The sequence below is a fragment of the Podarcis gaigeae genome (genome assembly GCF_964106915.1).
Source record: "Podarcis gaigeae genome assembly, chromosome: 5".
NCBI classification, from domain to species: Eukaryota; Metazoa; Chordata; class Lepidosauria; order Squamata; family Lacertidae; genus Podarcis; species Podarcis gaigeae.
Genome location: NC_139681.1, coordinates 42,303,553 through 42,321,178, shown reverse-complemented (window position 1 = coordinate 42,321,178; position 17,626 = coordinate 42,303,553). Strand labels below are relative to the sequence as shown.

Below are 17,626 nucleotides of genomic sequence, written 5' to 3'. Positions count from 1 at the left end.
TCACATCATACAATCCAGAAGTCGTGCATCGACTGTCGCTGAGCATGTGCAGAGTATCATACTAATGAATACCTATAGTGTTCCTCCATATAATGGGGCACACTATATGCCTCATATAGTGCCCTGGGAGAAATGGTTTCCAGGCACTTTTGAGGCTTGACAAACACACCCTTTTAAACAACAGCAAAACACAATTCAGGCCCCATTCTTTATTGGGATGTTTCAAGTTACATTTGACAGTTTCAGAAGGACACACGGGGTGGGATTCACCTAACGGACCCATCAGTGGAAGCCCTGCTGATAGTCATCCACTTGCACAATGGGGCTTTTCCTCCTCTTCTCCCACCCTTCACCCTCCCCCAAACACTGGCTCTGCAGAACAGCGGTGGGGGCAGGAAGATAGTTCTGCAGACAAGCTGATAGGCTTGCACAGTTGGAATGCTCAACATTGCACAAGGCTGAATAGCACCTGTGGCATGTTTTAGAAATAATTCATTTCAGAAGTGCTGTAGACTACTTTGAGATTCTATATTAAGCAGTATATAAATGGTTTAATTAAATAAATGTGCTGTTAGGATCAGAGTGCTGTAATGTAAGCTCAAAAGGCCAGATATAGTATAGGAGCAAAATCCTAAACAAGTGCTTAATGCACCTTATTATTTAGATAGCATCACTGGGGTTTATCAAGATCTCAGTCTAGGAAACTAGGAGTGTAGCAGGAGACTATAGGCCTACTGTTCTATTCTCAGAACTCTTCCCCCTTAGCATTTTATCAGTCCATGGGGCTTGGAGGAGGAATGGTACTTGGACCACATCTGATACCTGTTTCCTCATTCTGTTCTTTAATTTGGTGATTGACACTGTGAGACCAGCACTGATTTATCACATAGGTGCGTGTGTGCAGAACTATAGTTCCCCTTCCAATCATGCACACTGTGGAAGGGCAAACTATTCATAAATCAAGGATCATAAGTTGGAGCCAGGCTTTTTCTGCTTGGAGTAGACCTATTGAAATCAATTGAACTTACATTAGTCACTAACTATAGTCTTATTGATTTCAATGGAGTCTGCTTTATGCATGACTAAGTCTGGATCCAATCCAATATATTCAGAATTGTCAAACTAATGTGGTTGAGACTGAATTTATTTTAGTTCCATATTCTGGGATCTTTTCTTGACCTGCACAAGACTGGAACTAGCATCATACTCTGGTTACTTAACTGATGGGCCAATGAATTTATTTAGGGTGTTGTACAACAAATAATGGGACACGGGTGGCGCTGTGGGTTAAATCACAGAGCCTAGGACTTGCCGATCAGAAGGTCGGCGGTTCGAATCTCCACAACGGGGTGAGCTCCCGTTGCTCGGTCCCTGCTCCTGCCAACCTAGCAGTTCGAAAGCACATCAAAGTGTAAGTAGATAAATAGGTAACGCTCCGGTGGGAAGGTAAACGGCATTATAGGTAAACGCTGCTCTGGTTCGCCAGAAGCGGCTTAGTCATGCTGGCCACATGACCCAGAAGCTGTACGCCGGCTCCCTCGGCCAATAAAACAAGATGAGCGCCGCAACCCCAGAGTCGGTCACGACTGGACCTAATAGTCAGGGGTCCCTTTACCTACAACAAATAATTGCTGACTGTTAACACCTCTGTCCCATCCTCATGCTCCATTCAAATGCTATTTGTCATTCATAATTGAGACTGAGCTACAAAAGGTGATCAGGATCCATTTAAAATGAGCCGGGTAACCCTTAAACCCCAGTTAAAATGCACTGACAGCTTTGTTTTCTTTACACATCTGAGTATATTGTGTGTCACGTACAAAGTGCAACTGTTCAATATCTGGGTATGATATTTGAGGCTATGATACTCTTACTGGGACACCTGGTCACAGAGGAGGTGTAGGTATAACACTTCAACAGAATGCTCCCCCACCAAAAGGGGGGAAAGGCTGGCTTATTGTAGATCTGTCAAGAGACCTTGCAATATGCTGACAAAACAAGCCTCAAAAGAAAAAGCTGAGGCCTTAAATCCTGAAGAAAGACCTTTGAGGTCAAACCACTTACCCCAGGGAATCTTGTTCAGGTCAATTCCTGGAGAAAGTGGATTGAGGAATGCAGACCAAGAAATTCTAGCCAGGAAAGAACTAAAAAAAAAACCGAAAAACAAACTTAAGGAGAAGTCTGGGAACGAAGTGGCCTTGTCATGAAACCAAAACCTCAAGTCTTGAATAGATTTGCTTGCAACTATATTCAGATACCTGTATTTTTTCTACTACAGAGACTATGGGTCTTTGCAACTACTGTCTTTTGATGAAGGCATCCGGGTTTATGGAAGTGATGACAACAATATCACACCGTGGGTGATACACCATCTTTGTCAGGGAAATATCAGCATATAAGGCAGCATTCACCTAATGAACCCCATCACCAGAAGCTTCTGCTTGTACAGTGGGGCTTCCCCCACTTCTCCTGATGCCTCCTGAAATTGGGCTCTATTCGGAGAAACCCAAGAACACTACAAAGGGAGGGGGAATCATTCTGTCTGATATCCCTGCACAGATGGAATGTTTGTTGAATTCCACCCATAGTAATTTAATAGAATCATAGAATTGTAGAGTTGGAAAGGACCAGATGGGTCACCTGGTTCAACCGCCTGCAATGTAGGAAATCTTCTGCCCAACATGAGACTTGAACCCATTACCCTGAGATTAAAAGTCTCATGCTCTACTGACTGAGCCATCCCAGAATTTTTTTTAAATTGTGAATGCACCTCTTGTGGTTTATACTGAACCAGGGTTTCAGAAAGATACAATTTCAGAACATACAAATACCTTCTCAAGTTATTGACAATGAAGCATCTTATGGTACCTGAGAATGGCATGATTTTTTGTGGACTAGAGTCCACTTCATTGGATCCATGAGGCATTTTCCCCTCAGCTGGCAGAAGGGGAGGGAAGTAAACAGGGAAGTCAGGTGGAAATGCAAACTAGTCTGTGACAATCACATTAAAGGGCATTAAATGTATGTAGAATAAGCATAGTGAGCATGCAAAGAAGAAGTCATTAATGATAACACAAATGTCTTTGGTTATTTAATTGACACCTGTAGTGGAACAGGAACATGATTCAAGCCAGAGGCAACAGAACTGAATTTCATGACAGGTTGTAATTCAGCAGTTGCACTTTTCACTGTTTTGCTGTTCAAGAATGGCCACTTTACAAAACTGGTTCATTAAAGAACAATGGGAGAATAGGCTTCGTTTTAATAATAATAATAATAATAATAATAATAATAATAATAATAATAATAATAATATTGTCTGGCTGGGTTTCCCCAGCTACTCTGGGCGGCTCCCAACAGAGGACTAAAAACAATAAAACTTCAAACATTAAAAACTTCCCTAAACAGGGATTGTGTAGATTCTCTTTCCACTAGAATTTCACTATGTCTGAAAAAGTCAATAAACAAGAGGGCATAGTGGTCTCCCAAATCCCAAATCAATGGAACATACCTCCATGAAACAGTGCATGAGTAAAGCCTTCAGTAATATGCAGTCAAACAGACAAGTGAAATTGCCTGCGGTAAGTACGAACCAGATTGTGGGAGAGGGTTAATCTTAATTTTCTTAAATAATGATCTTTTTAAAGAAAGGCAAATGTAATAAAAAAAATCAATGCTATCTTTTAAAACCAACATGCAATTTATTTTTTAAAAAAGTTTTCCATAAACACTGATTTACAAAATACAAAGATTTCAAAGGTGAAATAAAAAATAAAAATCTGCATTAAAAGTGGTAAGAACCTATATATTATTTTACATATATGAAAGTAGGAGAACGAGGCTTTCTATACAAAACTGATCATAAAAAAGTGATAATGTTGAAATTTCTCAAAGCAACGCTTTTGTGGTTATAACACTTCCTCCCTATTTAATTTTGGGATATATAGATATGTGTCTATGTGTTTATATATGTGTATATGTGTGTGTGTCTGTGTCTAACTATTTACTCGTTTGTAGAAACCTTTGATCTAAGATTACATTTTCAGTGCACAGTGGCCTGTGTAAATATTCTATAATCTATTAGGAAAGGGGTGTACAGGATGTTATGGGAGGGGTAGTTCTTCTGGTGGGGGACACTTCGTGCGCCTTCTAGGGTGGTAGACTGTTCACTTTTGGTCCTCACCCTGCACTCAGCTCTCATCTGTGGCTCCTAGAAACAGTCAGAATGTGACAGCGGCCGCACACCAGAATGGCTTTGACTGGCCATTCAACTAGAGGAGGCCAGACACACCTGGTTCTATATACTAGGAGGCTTGTGCTATTGCTCATAGGAGTGGTTGCTTTGCAAACAGCTAAAACCCATGCATGTCGTTTCATAAGTAACCCTTACTGTTTTCAACTACAGTGGTGCCTCGCAAGACGAAATTAATTCGTTCCGCAAGTCTTTTCGTCTTGCGAGTTTTTCGTCTTGCGAAGCACGGTTTCCCATAGGAATGCATTGAAAATCAATCAATGCGTTCCTATGGAAACCGCCTTCAGACCAGGTCCGGGGACAGTCTGTCCCCCGACCTCTTCTGAAGGCCGGCGGGGGGGGGGAAGTATTTGTTTCCCCCCGCCTGCCTTCCCGGGACAGCGGAGACTTCTCCGCTGCCCCGGGGGATCTTAAAATGCTGGCAGGCGGCAGCGAACGCTTCGCTGCCGTCCCCCAGCATTTTAAAAACCCCGGGACAGTGGAGGACTTCTCCGCTGTCCGGGGCGATTTAAAAGCCCCCGGGAAGGCAGGCATGGGGGACAAAGACTTTTGCCCCCCTCCAGCCTTCAGAAGAGGTCCTGGACCTCTTCTGAAGGCCGGCGGGGGGCAAAAGTCTTTGTCCCCCCTGCCTGCCTTCCCGGGGGCTTTTAAATCGCCCCGGGACAGCAGAGAATTCACCCGCTGTCCTGGGGCGATTTTAAAATGCTCCCGGACGGCTTTTGAAGGCGGGGGGGGGGGAGCAAAGACTTTTGCCCCCCGCCCGCCTTCAGAAGAGGTCCAGAGGGCTCTCCAAGCTGCGGATAGCAGCCTGCTGCCCCGCGCAAGGGGCGCTCTGCTTAAAAGCGCCCCTCGCGCGGGACAGCAGGCTGCTATCCGCAGCCTAGGCGGGAACTCTTCTGAAGGCTGGCGGGGGAGAAGGGCTTTCCTCCCCACCGCCAGCCTTCAGAACAGCCTTCTGAATGTTGGCGGTGGGGAGGAAAACCTTCCTCCCACCGCAAGTCTTCAAGACAGGTCCGGGAACAGAGGAGAAGCGCTGCGCACCTTCCCCTCTGTTCCCGGACCTGTCCTGAAGGCTTGCGGTGGGAGGAGGGCTTTCCTCCCCACCGCCAACATTCAGAAGGCTGTTCTGAATGTTGGCGGTGGGGAGGAAAAAGCCTCCTCCCACCGCAAGCCCCGGGAACAGAGGAGAAGCGCTGCGCACCTTCCCCTCTGTTCCCATACCTGTCCTGAAGGCTTGCGGTGGGAGGAGGGCTTTCCTCCCCACCGCCAACATGCAGAATGCTGTTCTGAATGTTGGCGGTGGGGAGGAAAAACCCTCCTCCCACCGCAAGCCCCGGGAACAGAGGAGAAGCGCTGCGCACCTTCCCCTCTGTTCCCGGACCTCCCACCGCAAGCCTTAGGACAGGTCCGGGAACAGAGGAGAAGGCGCGCTGCGCTTCCCCGCTGTCCCCAGAGATTTCCCTATGGGCTTTCGTCTTGCGAAGCAAGCCCATGGGGAAATTCGTCTTGCGAAGCCGCTAAAAAATCAGAAAACCCTTTCGTCTTGCGGGTTTTTCGTTTAGCGAGGCATTCGTCTTGCGGGGCACCACTGTAAGGCAGTCTTAAAGAATACTCGAGCCACATATTTTGAAGCTGTCTTACAAACTGTGTTGGGACTAGTCTGAGTAAACAGAGTATCACACTTCTGGAATTCATAGGACAGAATATGTCTAGTATTGCTTGGTTAACTTCTATGAGTAACCACCCGCTGGCCTATTGTGTTTCCTATGTGCATTACATGAATGAACATTATAATTTCATTGCAAGAAATACTAAGACGGTAGCAATCTAAGGCTGCTGAAAAGTGAGGATGTATGGACTCAATTTTCAAGAAGTATCATTTACTAGGTTCAATTGGTTGCTACCAAGTAGCTCAACTATAACCTAAGGAATCACAAGATTGATTTTAAGCCTTTTCAGGCAAGATCTTCCCGAGATCTAAGATAAACTGTATGAATGTAATAATAATAATTATGAATGTAGTGGAGTGTGGAAAAAGTCTGGAATCTCAAACCAGTCCCTATGTATTTTGTTATGGAGTATCACTGCATCAATGTCCTTTGATCTTCTATAAATCCCATAATATGGCCAAAGTGTCCCTGAAATTGAAAAAAAAAGCAAATCAGGGGTTACTATACAGATCAGCATTTGCACTATATAGAAAAGGAGAAGCCAACATTGTGCCTTACAGAAGCTGAGGACTACAACTCCCATTAGCCTCAGCTGCATAGCCAATGGTCAGAGATGATGAGATTTGTAGTCCACAACATCCGGAAGCTACCCCTGATGTAGAGAATAAGGAGTAAGCAAAACCCCTGCAAAAATATTAGCAGCCTTGACAAGCATGGGAAGTGTTAGCTTTGATGTCCAAGTAAGACGTTGACTTTGTATTCTATGGCTGGATCTGTAGGGAGCTTCTGAGTGTGGCTGGATATGCTCATCCAATACAGCTGGCCTCCATAAGCCAAATGCTTTCTAAACTGAGCCTACACTACTTTCTTCCTGTTTGCATAAGAACAAAATAATTGCCTTGCTCGCTTAGACCAAGTCCCAGAGAGTCCAGCATTCTGTCTCCAGAGGGGTTGGCCAGATGTCTCCAAATAGCTCATAAACCAGGCGCAGAAGCAACAGCCAACCCATACAGTTCAGCTGCTGCTGGGGACAATCAGAAATAAATCGAATCACCAAAGGCAATGTTTTAGCTATTGTGACTAATAGCCATTGATTATGCACCATGGATTTGTCTAATCCTTCCTTCAGACCATCTAAGCTAATAGACATCACTTTATCATGTGGCAATTTTATAAGTTCATGAATGGCAAATGGGGAAAAAATTTGTCCATACATCCTAAGATGAGAGATGTCAGCACAGGATTCTTAAGTGGCTCCTACTTTTCAGGGAACTTTTCCCATGGGGTAGATGCATGAATACCTGTTTCAGACATTGCACAGAACCACAGAAACAGGAAACAAGAGCTTACTCATGCGCCATTTTTCCTCTGCTTGTCAAATATCTAAAATTGCCTACAGACAACATTCATCACACTTTCCCTGGCTTTTGCAATACTGGAACACGAAGGGAGGACCTTTGACTCCAGTGGCCTAGCCACATGTCATACAAGAAGCTAGTTGCAAAAGGGGTGGGAAGAAATCTTAGTGTTTGTACTGAAACAGGGTCATTTAGCTGTTACGGTAGGACCTCCAAGAACCCTGAGCTACCCAATGAGGTTATACTAAGCAAAAGTGTAAGCTAGGGCCAAGTTATGCATGATTAGGGAAATTGGCAGGTTTTGGTGTCTTTTGCGTGTATGCATGCTGCAGGTCAGCAAAGTTTGACCTAGGATTCCATATCAATGAAAAAGCATGTTTCATACATTACAGGAAATACCACGAAAAGATCTATCTATATCTATCTATCTATCTATCTATCTATCTCTCTCTCTCTCTCTCTCTCTCTCTCTCTATCTATCTATCTATCATCTATCTATCTATCTATCTATCTATCTATCATCTATCATCTATCTATCATCATCTATCATCTATATCTGTTAAATTGGAAAAAAACAGGTAAACGAAGTCCTTGGATTAGCTTTAAATCAAAACATGGCTATTAAAATGGTTTGTAATCCATAACAAATGCCTATATCCTGACCCTCCACAAGGCAGAAGAAAACAAATTAGTTTGGTGTTGGCCAGTGTCATTGTGAATAATCCAGCTCCCTGACAGTGTCCTTTCCTTCAGGAGAGAGGACTTCCCACCAGAAAAAAAAAAGACTAATCACATCAGTTTCCATGGGGGAGAAGACCCACCCAGAGGGCTTTTGTGGAATGCCTGCAAAAAGGTCAACCCTTTTTTTGAGCTGCGGACATGGATGCTACTGCACCCCTAAAGCCAACTGATTTCGTTAAATTCCACCAACAAAGGACTCCCATCTGCAAAAGCCTTCCATTCCCTTCAGTAAATAGGATAGGGCTTCACTGGCAAAGAATTGCATGCACAGAGCTGCTGCCTAAACTGAACTGAGTGGAGAAGTCTGCAAGCCCATTACAAAGCACTTGGGGGTCTGGAATGGAGTTGTATTGTCATTGTTGGGACAGAAATAACTTTGCATAATTAAAAAAAGATCCAACAACCTTCTGAGACTGAACTAAACTGCTTGGAAATGTTTAAAAGAAGTGTGCCATATGTGTGTCTATAGCTTCTCCCCCCCCCCCCAATTTTGTGGAATTGTACTTCTAAAACTCTGTCCATAAATATTAAAATGTCTCTTAATTGGACATACTCCTGGAATACAATAATCTACACCTTTTTAACTTGAATTGAGATTCATTTACGTGACTAAACTCTGCTTTCTAGAATGCATTTGAAAAATGAGCCTGAAGTCCCTATATTTTCCAATCTGATGCAGGAAACGTATTAGTTTTGCACTCTGCTAGCATATGGAGAAAAAGCTAAATCAATCTGCCTCTTTTATTTACATGCTTTATCCTGGAGAAATGTAATTGCAGGGGTTTTTTTTATTAACTTTATGTTTTATGGCTCTAATATTTAAGAACAAGCCTATCTTTTATGTCATAGTAAGAAGGTTAATATACTTACAGGTTCTCCAGCAATACATCTTGGGCAAGGCTGGGCTGTAGTTCTGGTTTCATTATCCGGAAATATCTGATTAACAAGCACACATACACAAAATTCTGAAAAAAGCAGCCACTGGTTGACATTTTTATTATGAAATATATTAACATCTTCTGCTAAAAGCATGGATTTGGGCTACATAAAACATACCACGGAATTTGGCTTTTCTTTCATAATCTGAGGACTAAAAAAATCAGCGGGATCTTTCTGCTTCAAATCCTGCTCCATATCCCAGTAATCCATAGCACACTTGCTTAGTGGGTGGCAAGCAGTGATCACTTGTGGAATAGTCTCTGAACTTCTACATGCTCGTTTCTAAAAGGGGGAATAAAAGGAAAAGAAATTAAGTGTAAAGTTTCCACCACATCCCACTCCTCTGATTTGCACACAGAAGGTCCCTGACACCTCTGCATGGGGCTGGGAGAGACCCTTGCTTCAAACTCTGGAGAGTACTGCTGCCAGTCAGTGCAGACAGTACAGAGTTAGACATTATACCAATAGTCTGACATGGTATAAAGCAGCTTTCTTCATTCCTATTACATATACACACACACACACGTGCCATAGAATTCAAACAGCAATATGATAAAATAGAATAAAATATAAATCAATGTGAGTATTTAATCGACAGTCATAGTGTGGACCACCCGGACAAAGCTCATGCATTACTGGTAGAAACCCTATACTAGAGAGATTTCCTAGGTGTGCTGAAGAATATCAGTTTATAACATTTTTTTAAAAGACCTATCTGTCTGTCTGTCTATCTATCATCTATCTATCATCTATATCTATCTATCATCTCTCTCTCTCTCTCTCTCTCTCTCTCTCTCTCTCTCTCTCTCTATCATCTATCCATCCTAGTTGGTTAGAGCAGGCATGGCCAAACTTGGCCCTCTAGCTTTTTTGGGACTACAATTCCCATCATCCCTGACCACTGGTCCTGTTAGCTAGGGATGAGGATGACGGGAGATGTAGTCCCAAAACAGCTGGAGGGCTGAGTTTGCCTATGCCTGGGTTAGAGCATGGGGCTTATAACACCAGGGTTGCAGGTTCTATCCTTGTATGGGATGGCTGCATATTCCTGCATTGCAGGTGGTTGGACTCGATGATTCTTAGGGTCCAACTATAGTGAAAGACCTGTGCTCAGTGTGTTTCAGGACCTGTGGTATGTATAGGGCCGTGGAGCCACAGGATGCTGAATGTGTCAGTGGTTGTGGTTCAAGAAATAGAAAGAGGGAAGAAGACCTGCATGCATTCCAAACATCCTATATGTACTATCCTTAGCAGGTGGGTATGATTTTCAACCACCCCCAGACCTGACCCCTTTTAATGTTTTTAGAGCAAAGGTTTCTGGAGGGTGGGAGAGTTTTTAACAGCTGTCCTTTCCTTTGAACCTCTGGATCTTCAGATGAGTAGAGCCCTCAGCACTTGTATTAGGGAGTGAAAATCCACTACAATATGCTCACTTGCAGAAAGCAAATTTAAAGTGGATCAATGCAAGAAGAATTTCCAAGGAGAAAGGCTGAAACAAGAGCACTGTTGAGAAAGAAACAAGATGTAGCTAAAGGAAGTGAATCAGAAACAAAATATGCATTATGCTATGAATGTGCAAAATGCCTTCCACCGGGAAAACATCCACCTCTTTTGTTACTGCAGAATTTGTCCTTTATTAAAATCTATGGTGTGCAAGTACAAGTGGCATTAACTAGAGATATGCAGGGGACAAAGGATAAAAGGAAAAAGTGAATTGGTGCTGTGCATTAGATGAAATTTTGCTTATCAAATATGAAACCAGACTATTGCTTTGGGTTGGGAGGTACTTAGTATCAGGGACAGAAATTTAGCATACAGAGTAGTTGTCTAAGAATCTTATACCAACGCAGGCAGAACCTACAGAGGTTTCTACAGAGAATTCCAAATTATTCTGAAATTCAATGCCATTGGAAAACATCTCATGGAATTGCAACAACAGACCAGCGTAGAATTCTGATGGCGGATGCTGCATTAATAACACAGTACCTAGCACGTCCATGGCAAAGCCCTACAGGGTCATATAGCTTTGGAGACCACCTCAGGTTATTGAATTTCATCAGAATGGTGCATAAGTGCACCAGACCTGTTCTAACAGGGCTAAAAAGTCTAAATAAGTCAAGAATATAGCTGATAAGGGCTTGGAACAAGATAATTACAACAGTGTCCCACTTTTTAAAAAGTACTGTAAAGTGTAAATCCAAGGATATACAGGCATTTTCTTCTTTGGAAACCTGAGTAGGCAGAGCATTTTTATTTTATCATATGCAAACAAACAGAGGCAGGTATACAATGTCTGAAAAGTTCTGTATGGATTAATCCATATCTTAACTTGGTCACAAATGTCCGATAGGCAAGTACAACAAGCCCCTGGCGAATTCTGAACGCTGCTCCCAAGTACTTTGGGCTCACCCACTGGGATATGCAGCAGCTTAGTGTTTTCTCAAGGGTCTATCAAGTGTTTAGTGGCACTTGTCTGGAAGCAGTAACCATTGTTTCAACAATAGTCATAATGAAATTGTGACCTATTAAACATAGCTTTATATTTTTAGGTAGGAATATCCCCTTTTCTTTATTTGCATTGTGAATTCTGACGTATTAAAAAATAGCTTAGAAGTACAGTAGTGTGTGTAACAAAAAGAGAGGTATAGAACATAGTCAGAATCCAGCCTTCAACTGTTTACCTTCAAGAAAAGTGGTTTCATGTGTTTCTTGTTTCTGAACTATATTTATTGTAAAGCCTGACAAGAGCTGGTTACTATTTGTGCACAGCGACAAATAGAAATGAGATTACATTACTTTTCCATGTACAGATTGTGATGAGACATAGCTTGAAAACAGGAGTTCATAGAATGTATTTTTTCCTCTTCCTCATATATTGTGTTTCCCTGATGCACAAGGTATGTAGGTAACTAGTTGGGGTTTTGCTTTCACTTGCACCAACATGAGCAACCCACAGAACCTCTACAAGTAGGCCCTGTTTAGGTTCCCTACAGCTAGTACCTTGGCAGAACTATAAGGAACGAGAAAAAGACAATCTGTTCCAACACCCTCTTTGAAAAGGCACAAATGCAGTCAAGCAAAGCAGTTACAGCTCCCATCACTGAAAACTGTAAGATTCTAGGAACGTCCTCAGAAAGCACATTTAGAGGGCAATCGGCGACACACTCTGGGTGAATCAAGCAAACTGGCTTTACATGACAGCACACAACCTAAGTGAATCTTAACCAGCCTGTGTAAGTTAGAAGTGGCAAACACTCTACAGAACAAATGTGAAAGTCTAAACTAGCATTAACATAGAAGTTTCTTGCATGACCTTTGTGTTTACATGTAGTACAGTAGATAAAAGTATCAAGCATTTATCGCACCCATTAGCATACTGCCAAACCTGAATGAACACACAGCCAGATGATTTCAGACATTTATCTTACAGGCCAGGAAATTGTCCGACTGACCACCCCTGTACAACACATGTAGAATATACTTTAGGGTATAATTTGCACTGAATATATCTGATGTGCATCGTGGAAATTGGTTGTAGAGATGTTGGTTATTTCCTCATTAACCTTTATTACCTTTATTGGGGGCAACCCACTCAGATGGGTGGAGTATAAATTATTATTATTGCAAAACTGAGGGTTGCCTTTTAGCTCTCGGCAGTTTCCAAGGGGGTGGGGTGGGGATTACCTGACTTGGGTATGTTACTGGAGCTTGTCTGTGTGTCTACAAATTTGATAGTTTTAACAAGGTATTGTTTATTTGGTATTGTTTCTCAATCATCTCTTGTTTCTCTTGACCTAGGGATCTGGATTCAGTAACAGATTGCTGACAGCATCATAGTAATGCCCCCTTGTTTTAAATGCCAGACAGTGCTTTATATTGCTGCACGCTACGGGTGCATACTAAGACCAAACACTCATCTAATGGTGGTTTGTCATTCATTCATTCATTCATTCATTCATTCAGCTGTCCGTCCTATTGTGGATGCTTTCACGAACCCCATCATCTTTGTCCCCAGCCTGATTTTTTTTTGGTTTGGCTACTTCTGCATGGAATATACAGCTTGACTCAAGGGATAGGCTAGGCTAGGTAGCCTGCACTCGGCACTCTGGAACGGCTGCATTACCATATGGCTGGAAGCACTTTCTTTGCTAAGTATATCAGTGGGATAAAAATTAAAGGAGACACCAATTACCAACTCTGATCTCAAAAGCTGCAGATAAGACCAATCACCCCTTAAGGGTGATATTAAAACTCACTCTACTGAATATAAAGCATTAAAGAAGATGGCCTTTAGACAGACACTGAAAATGAGGGTGGCATTAGCCTGCATTATTCCGATCAGCATAGCCAACAAATCCAATCCTCCGAAGAAATGCTATTAGTGTCACCAAAAAAGAAAAAGGGGAGGGAGGTGGGCTTTGTGCAAAGTCCCTGAAGGAAAAGAAGCAACTAATGTCATTAATGCATTAACAGCCTCTGGTCACTTAACAGAGTGGTTTTAATAGGCTCTAGAGGGGAAACATGTCCAGCGCTTTTCAGCCAAAGGGAAGGTTAGAGCTGTGTGTGGGTTTTGAAGATAGTGGGTTGGAATCCTTGGGGATTTGCCTGCCTTGTTGTATATTTGCAAATGTCCTTTTAATAAAGCAAATGATGGCTAACTACAATTAAGTACCAAAGGTGGCTCTTTTAACAAGCACATGCCATTGCACTGATAGGTTTAATTACACTATAAAGCTCACCGGAAAACACTTCAGGAAAAAGATATAGGGGCATCAAGCTTTGCAAAATTAGTGTATAACAAATCACTGGTGATTTCAGCTTCCTGTCATGAGTATGCTGCTGCATTTAAATTCCGAGTCTCTTTAAGAAACTGGATTTTTGCTCACTAAGAAATTTTAAAAGCTCTTTGTGTTAAGAAAGAAGAACTTTCCCTTGAACTATTTCCACACAGGCAAAAAAACAAAACCACACACACACACCAAAAAACCTTGTCTGTAAAATATTTGAAGGACCAGGCTCAGTCATGTTTAACTATTAACACTAGAGGGCAAAACAAAATCTTAGTATTTGCTAAAGTAACCCTCAGAAGAAGGAAACAAATTAATATTTTAAAATACAAAGTGCAGGTGTTAGAAATTTCTTTGCTTACAAAGCACACTGAAGTCACCTGCAGTATGGTTTCAAGGGATATTATTTAGTTTAGTCCCAATGTATTTATTTATATTTTTTAGCTTTGTGAAGAAGTAGGTTGGTATAGAACAAGGGAGGGGAATTTGTTGCTGGGCTGACGTTGCTAAACTGCACCTTGGACTCTCAGCCATCCTGGTTTGGGCTAATGGCAGGTCCAACAGCATCTGAAGGGCCATGAGTTCCCCATCCATGGGAGGCAAATCACTTAAGGGAACCACATTGCCTACTCCTGTCATAGTTGAGTATTTCAAATTCCCAGGTACCAGTAGGTAAGGTGCCCAGGCTGGTTATTATTTTTTTCAAGCTCCAAGCAACGCTTTCTCTTCAGTGCACACGACATCCACCTTTTCCTCCTTTGGAAGTGACAATGTGTTATGTCAGATGCATCTACAACTTATAACTGGGTAATGGTTTCTGACATTTATGTATCGCGAAGTGGCTACATATTTCTCCATTCTCACGTCCCTGACAGCTCATGAAATCTCCTTGTCAGAATCTGCTACTTCCTTGCAAGGATGGAAAGGTCTGATGAATGAGGAGACCCTCTAGGAAGGTGATGTAGGAGAATCACTTGAAGGTTTGAAGAGGCAGTAAAAGTATCTGACAGGGATAGGCCTAAGAACACCAGAAGTGATGCATGAAGCAAAAGGTTTATGACCCAGAGTATCTTTGTTCAGGCCTTTGGTTTTATGGTTTGGTCTTTTAAAAGGATAACACTGAGTTCATGTAAGCCAAAAGAAGAAGAAACCCCAGGAAGTTGGTTGTAACTGCTAGTAGTCACCTACCAGTTTTTTAACCACCCTGTCTCCGAGTGCAGATATGGAAGGCAGAGATGATGATGATGATGATAATGATAATGATAATGATAATGGTAATGGTAATGATAATGATAATAATAATATTTATACCCTGCCCATCTGGCTGGGTTTCCCCAGCCACTCTGGGCGGCTTCCAACAGAATATTACCATAAACATTAAAAGCTTCCTGAAACAGGGCTGCCTTCAGATGTCTTCTAAAAGTCTGGTAGTTGTTGTTCTCTTTGACATCTGGTGGGAGGGCATTCCACAGGGCGGGTGCCACTACTGAGAAGGCCCTCTGCCTGGTTCCCTGTAACTTGGCTTCTCACAGCGAGGGAACCACCAGAAGGTCCTCGGCATTGGACCTCAGAGAGAAGGCAGAGAATGAGAGAGCAAGATGGTTTCCAGAGGGATAGCCATGTTAGTCTGTTTCAGAAAAGAAACCAAACCAAATCAAAGAGGCTAATAGGGCTTTAGTGCTCGTCCACAAGACCTTTCAGAACAGAAAGGGCTCAGGGTTGCCGAAGTGCACTTACCCCATGCGGCCAGACAATATCCTTGGCAGTGGAGAGCAAAGCACAGGTACAAACATGGGCAAGCTATGGCGGGAAATTTGGGTAGTTAAATCTGCTTGGCTCCTTTCAGCCCAGCAAAAACACCTGTCAGTCCCAAGTCCAACTTAAGAAACAAGTCTATCCTTCAGCTCTGAGCCTAGCTCAGGGCAAAAAGGTGGCTCAGCATGCTCACCTGCTACCTAAGCCAGCTCTAGGCTTTTGGGGCCATAGACTAAGGTGCCTTTAGCTGCCCTTTAACTCCTTTCCAAAGTGCCAGGGTCTCCTTCCTTTCCCTCTCCCACTGAGCCTAAATCTGCCCAGCTGCCCAGGATGAGGACACAAGAAGCTGCTTCTCCATCTCTTCACTCTTGTCACTGCTTCGATGTTCGGGGGGGGGGGGGCAGGTGAACAGGCAGGAGGCTGTGGGGGTTAACAGTTGGTTGCCTGCATGAATACTGGCCTCTGCAGGTACCCAGTGGTGTCCACTCACAGCTCTGGCCTTTGGGGCTGAGAGTACAGAAAGTAAGATCCCCACTAACTTCAGCTTCAAATACAATATGGGAAATGGGACAAGGCAGGAATTCTCAGATCTTCTGCTCTGAGGCCTCTCTTGAGACACCTGAAAATTACTGAGGCCCACCAGTCACAAAACAGTTGCAGATGGAGCCGGAGTTCGGCGTAATTAGTTGGCAAGTACTGACATAATTTTTCTACTGTTATCTAACCCACTTTTAGAAATAGGAAACTTAAAGGAGAGCGAGAGCGAGAGAGAGAGAGAGCGCACACGCGCCAAGACATTTACGTTCGGGAGATACTGAACATAAATGCTACAGATTTGGAGGTTGTGAAAAAGTTGCAAAGTATTCCTACTCATTAGAGCTCCGCCCGTTCTTTCAGACAATACTAACTCGCCTGGACCTTGTAGCGAGCGAGAGCGTGTGCGTGCGCCTTGAAATGCAAAGCTGGCACATTAACTTGCGAGGTCCTGTAAGAGTTTAAGCGGCTCCTTTTGCTTGCTTAGAATTCCAACAAGCAGCCTTGCTCTTTTCATGAAGTTTGCTTTCTCTCCCCTCCGCCCTGCCCGGTTTTCCTACCCTCTTCTTTAGCTCTTGCTTTGAGAAATAATATGCGCGCTCTCTGCCCTTTATCACTTTCGCTTTCCAACTTGTCTTGGAAAGCCGGCCGCAAAACCCGCATTCAGGAGAGGGGCTGCGGAGGCGGAGGAGAGCCGGAGAGCGGCACGGGGGGGGGGGGGGCTCGTTGCTTTAGCGGATGTTACAGCGCATGCTCAAGCCTACACGTATCAGGCCGGGCAGCAGCGGCAGCGGCTCTTGTTGCGCGCAGCCTGCTAGAGCTGAGCGGGGGACTTACGCGCTCCGGCTCGTGCATGCTCAGCTCCGCGGGCCTCGCTCTCCGCCGATCCGCCACCAGGTTCATGGCCACTTGACAGCCCGTTTCTCTTACTGCGCGCTCGGTGCCTCCGCGCCGCTTCTCGTGGGGCTGCGCGCCTGGCGCTCCACCCCTTTCCTTTTCGTAGCCAATCCTCCTAATCCGGCCGGCGAAGGATAGAGCGGCCTCCGCGCGTGTCTTTCTCCTTGCAAGGCCCGGCTGATAGAGCCCAGAGCTGTTTGGTGCAAGTTTACGATGCCCAGATGTAACGATACCAGGAAGTAATGCAGTGATCGATCCGTGAGAAAAATGCAAGCAGGGCTCAGGGCTTCTGCAGCGAACCGGGTTATTATTATTCCCCTCCCCCCCCCCCCAAGATTTTTTAAAAGACCTTTTTTAGTTACTGAAAAAACATCTAACCCCTCCTTTCAAATTCAGTGAGGCGAGATAGTCGGAGCACACTGTTCTTTGAAAGGATGCTTTGGCAGAAACTTCCTAGTCGTTCTGGTAATCACTCGCAAATTAACTTGCTGTCAAAGACTTTGAGTCTATAGCAGCAGAAATGGTTTGTTTCTGAATTGAAATAACCACCTCTCTTGGAAAGTTTCATTAATTTTATAAACCATTTCTGCACAACCCATATCCGTTTTACAAAAGTAGATGGGGACCTTTTGGCACAACAACATTCCCTGAAGGAGATGAGCTTTGTATGGAGTGCATTCAATGAACATCCAG

At 43.6% G+C, this 17,626-nt stretch overlaps 1 protein-coding gene across 2 annotated transcripts; it reads right to left on the bottom strand.

Moving 5' to 3' along the window:
* Nucleotides 1-3,681: 3,681 nt before the first annotated feature.
* LOC310845229 (uncharacterized protein C10orf143 homolog) lies at nucleotides 3,682-17,260 on the bottom strand. 2 transcript variants are annotated; one of them, XM_083740029.1, is made up of 5 exons: nucleotides 16,874-17,038; nucleotides 9,078-9,242; nucleotides 8,892-8,957; nucleotides 5,839-6,390; nucleotides 3,682-4,399 (listed from the first exon to the last, which is right to left on the bottom strand). In XM_083740029.1, the coding sequence occupies exons 1-4, from the start codon at nucleotides 16,937-16,939 to the stop codon at nucleotides 6,334-6,336; spliced, it is 354 nt and encodes a 117-aa protein (XP_083596155.1). In that variant the 5' UTR covers nucleotides 16,940-17,038; the 3' UTR covers nucleotides 3,682-4,399; nucleotides 5,839-6,333. The 2 variants fall into 2 exon arrangements, with proteins under 2 accessions (XP_083596155.1, XP_083596156.1); XM_083740030.1 differs by lacking the exons at nucleotides 3,682-4,399; nucleotides 5,839-6,390 and adding an exon at nucleotides 6,413-6,943 and having other exon boundaries at nucleotides 16,874-17,260.
* Nucleotides 17,261-17,626: the final 366 nt, after the last annotated feature.

Bases quoted from the DNA above. Each gene is read 5' to 3' on its own strand.
- LOC310845229 (XM_083740030.1), bottom strand. From the start codon at position 16,939: ATGAACCTGGTGGCGGATCGGCGGAGAGCGAGGCCCGCGGAGCTGAGC. The intron at 8,958-9,077 runs GTATGTTTTATG...CTTGTTAATCAG, and splicing joins AAGAAAAGCCAAATTCCGTG to ATATTTCCGGATAATGAAAC. The intron at 6,944-8,891 runs GTAAGTATATTA...TGTCCCCAGCAG, and splicing joins GATGTATTGCTGGAGAACCT to CAGCTGAACTGTATGGGTTG.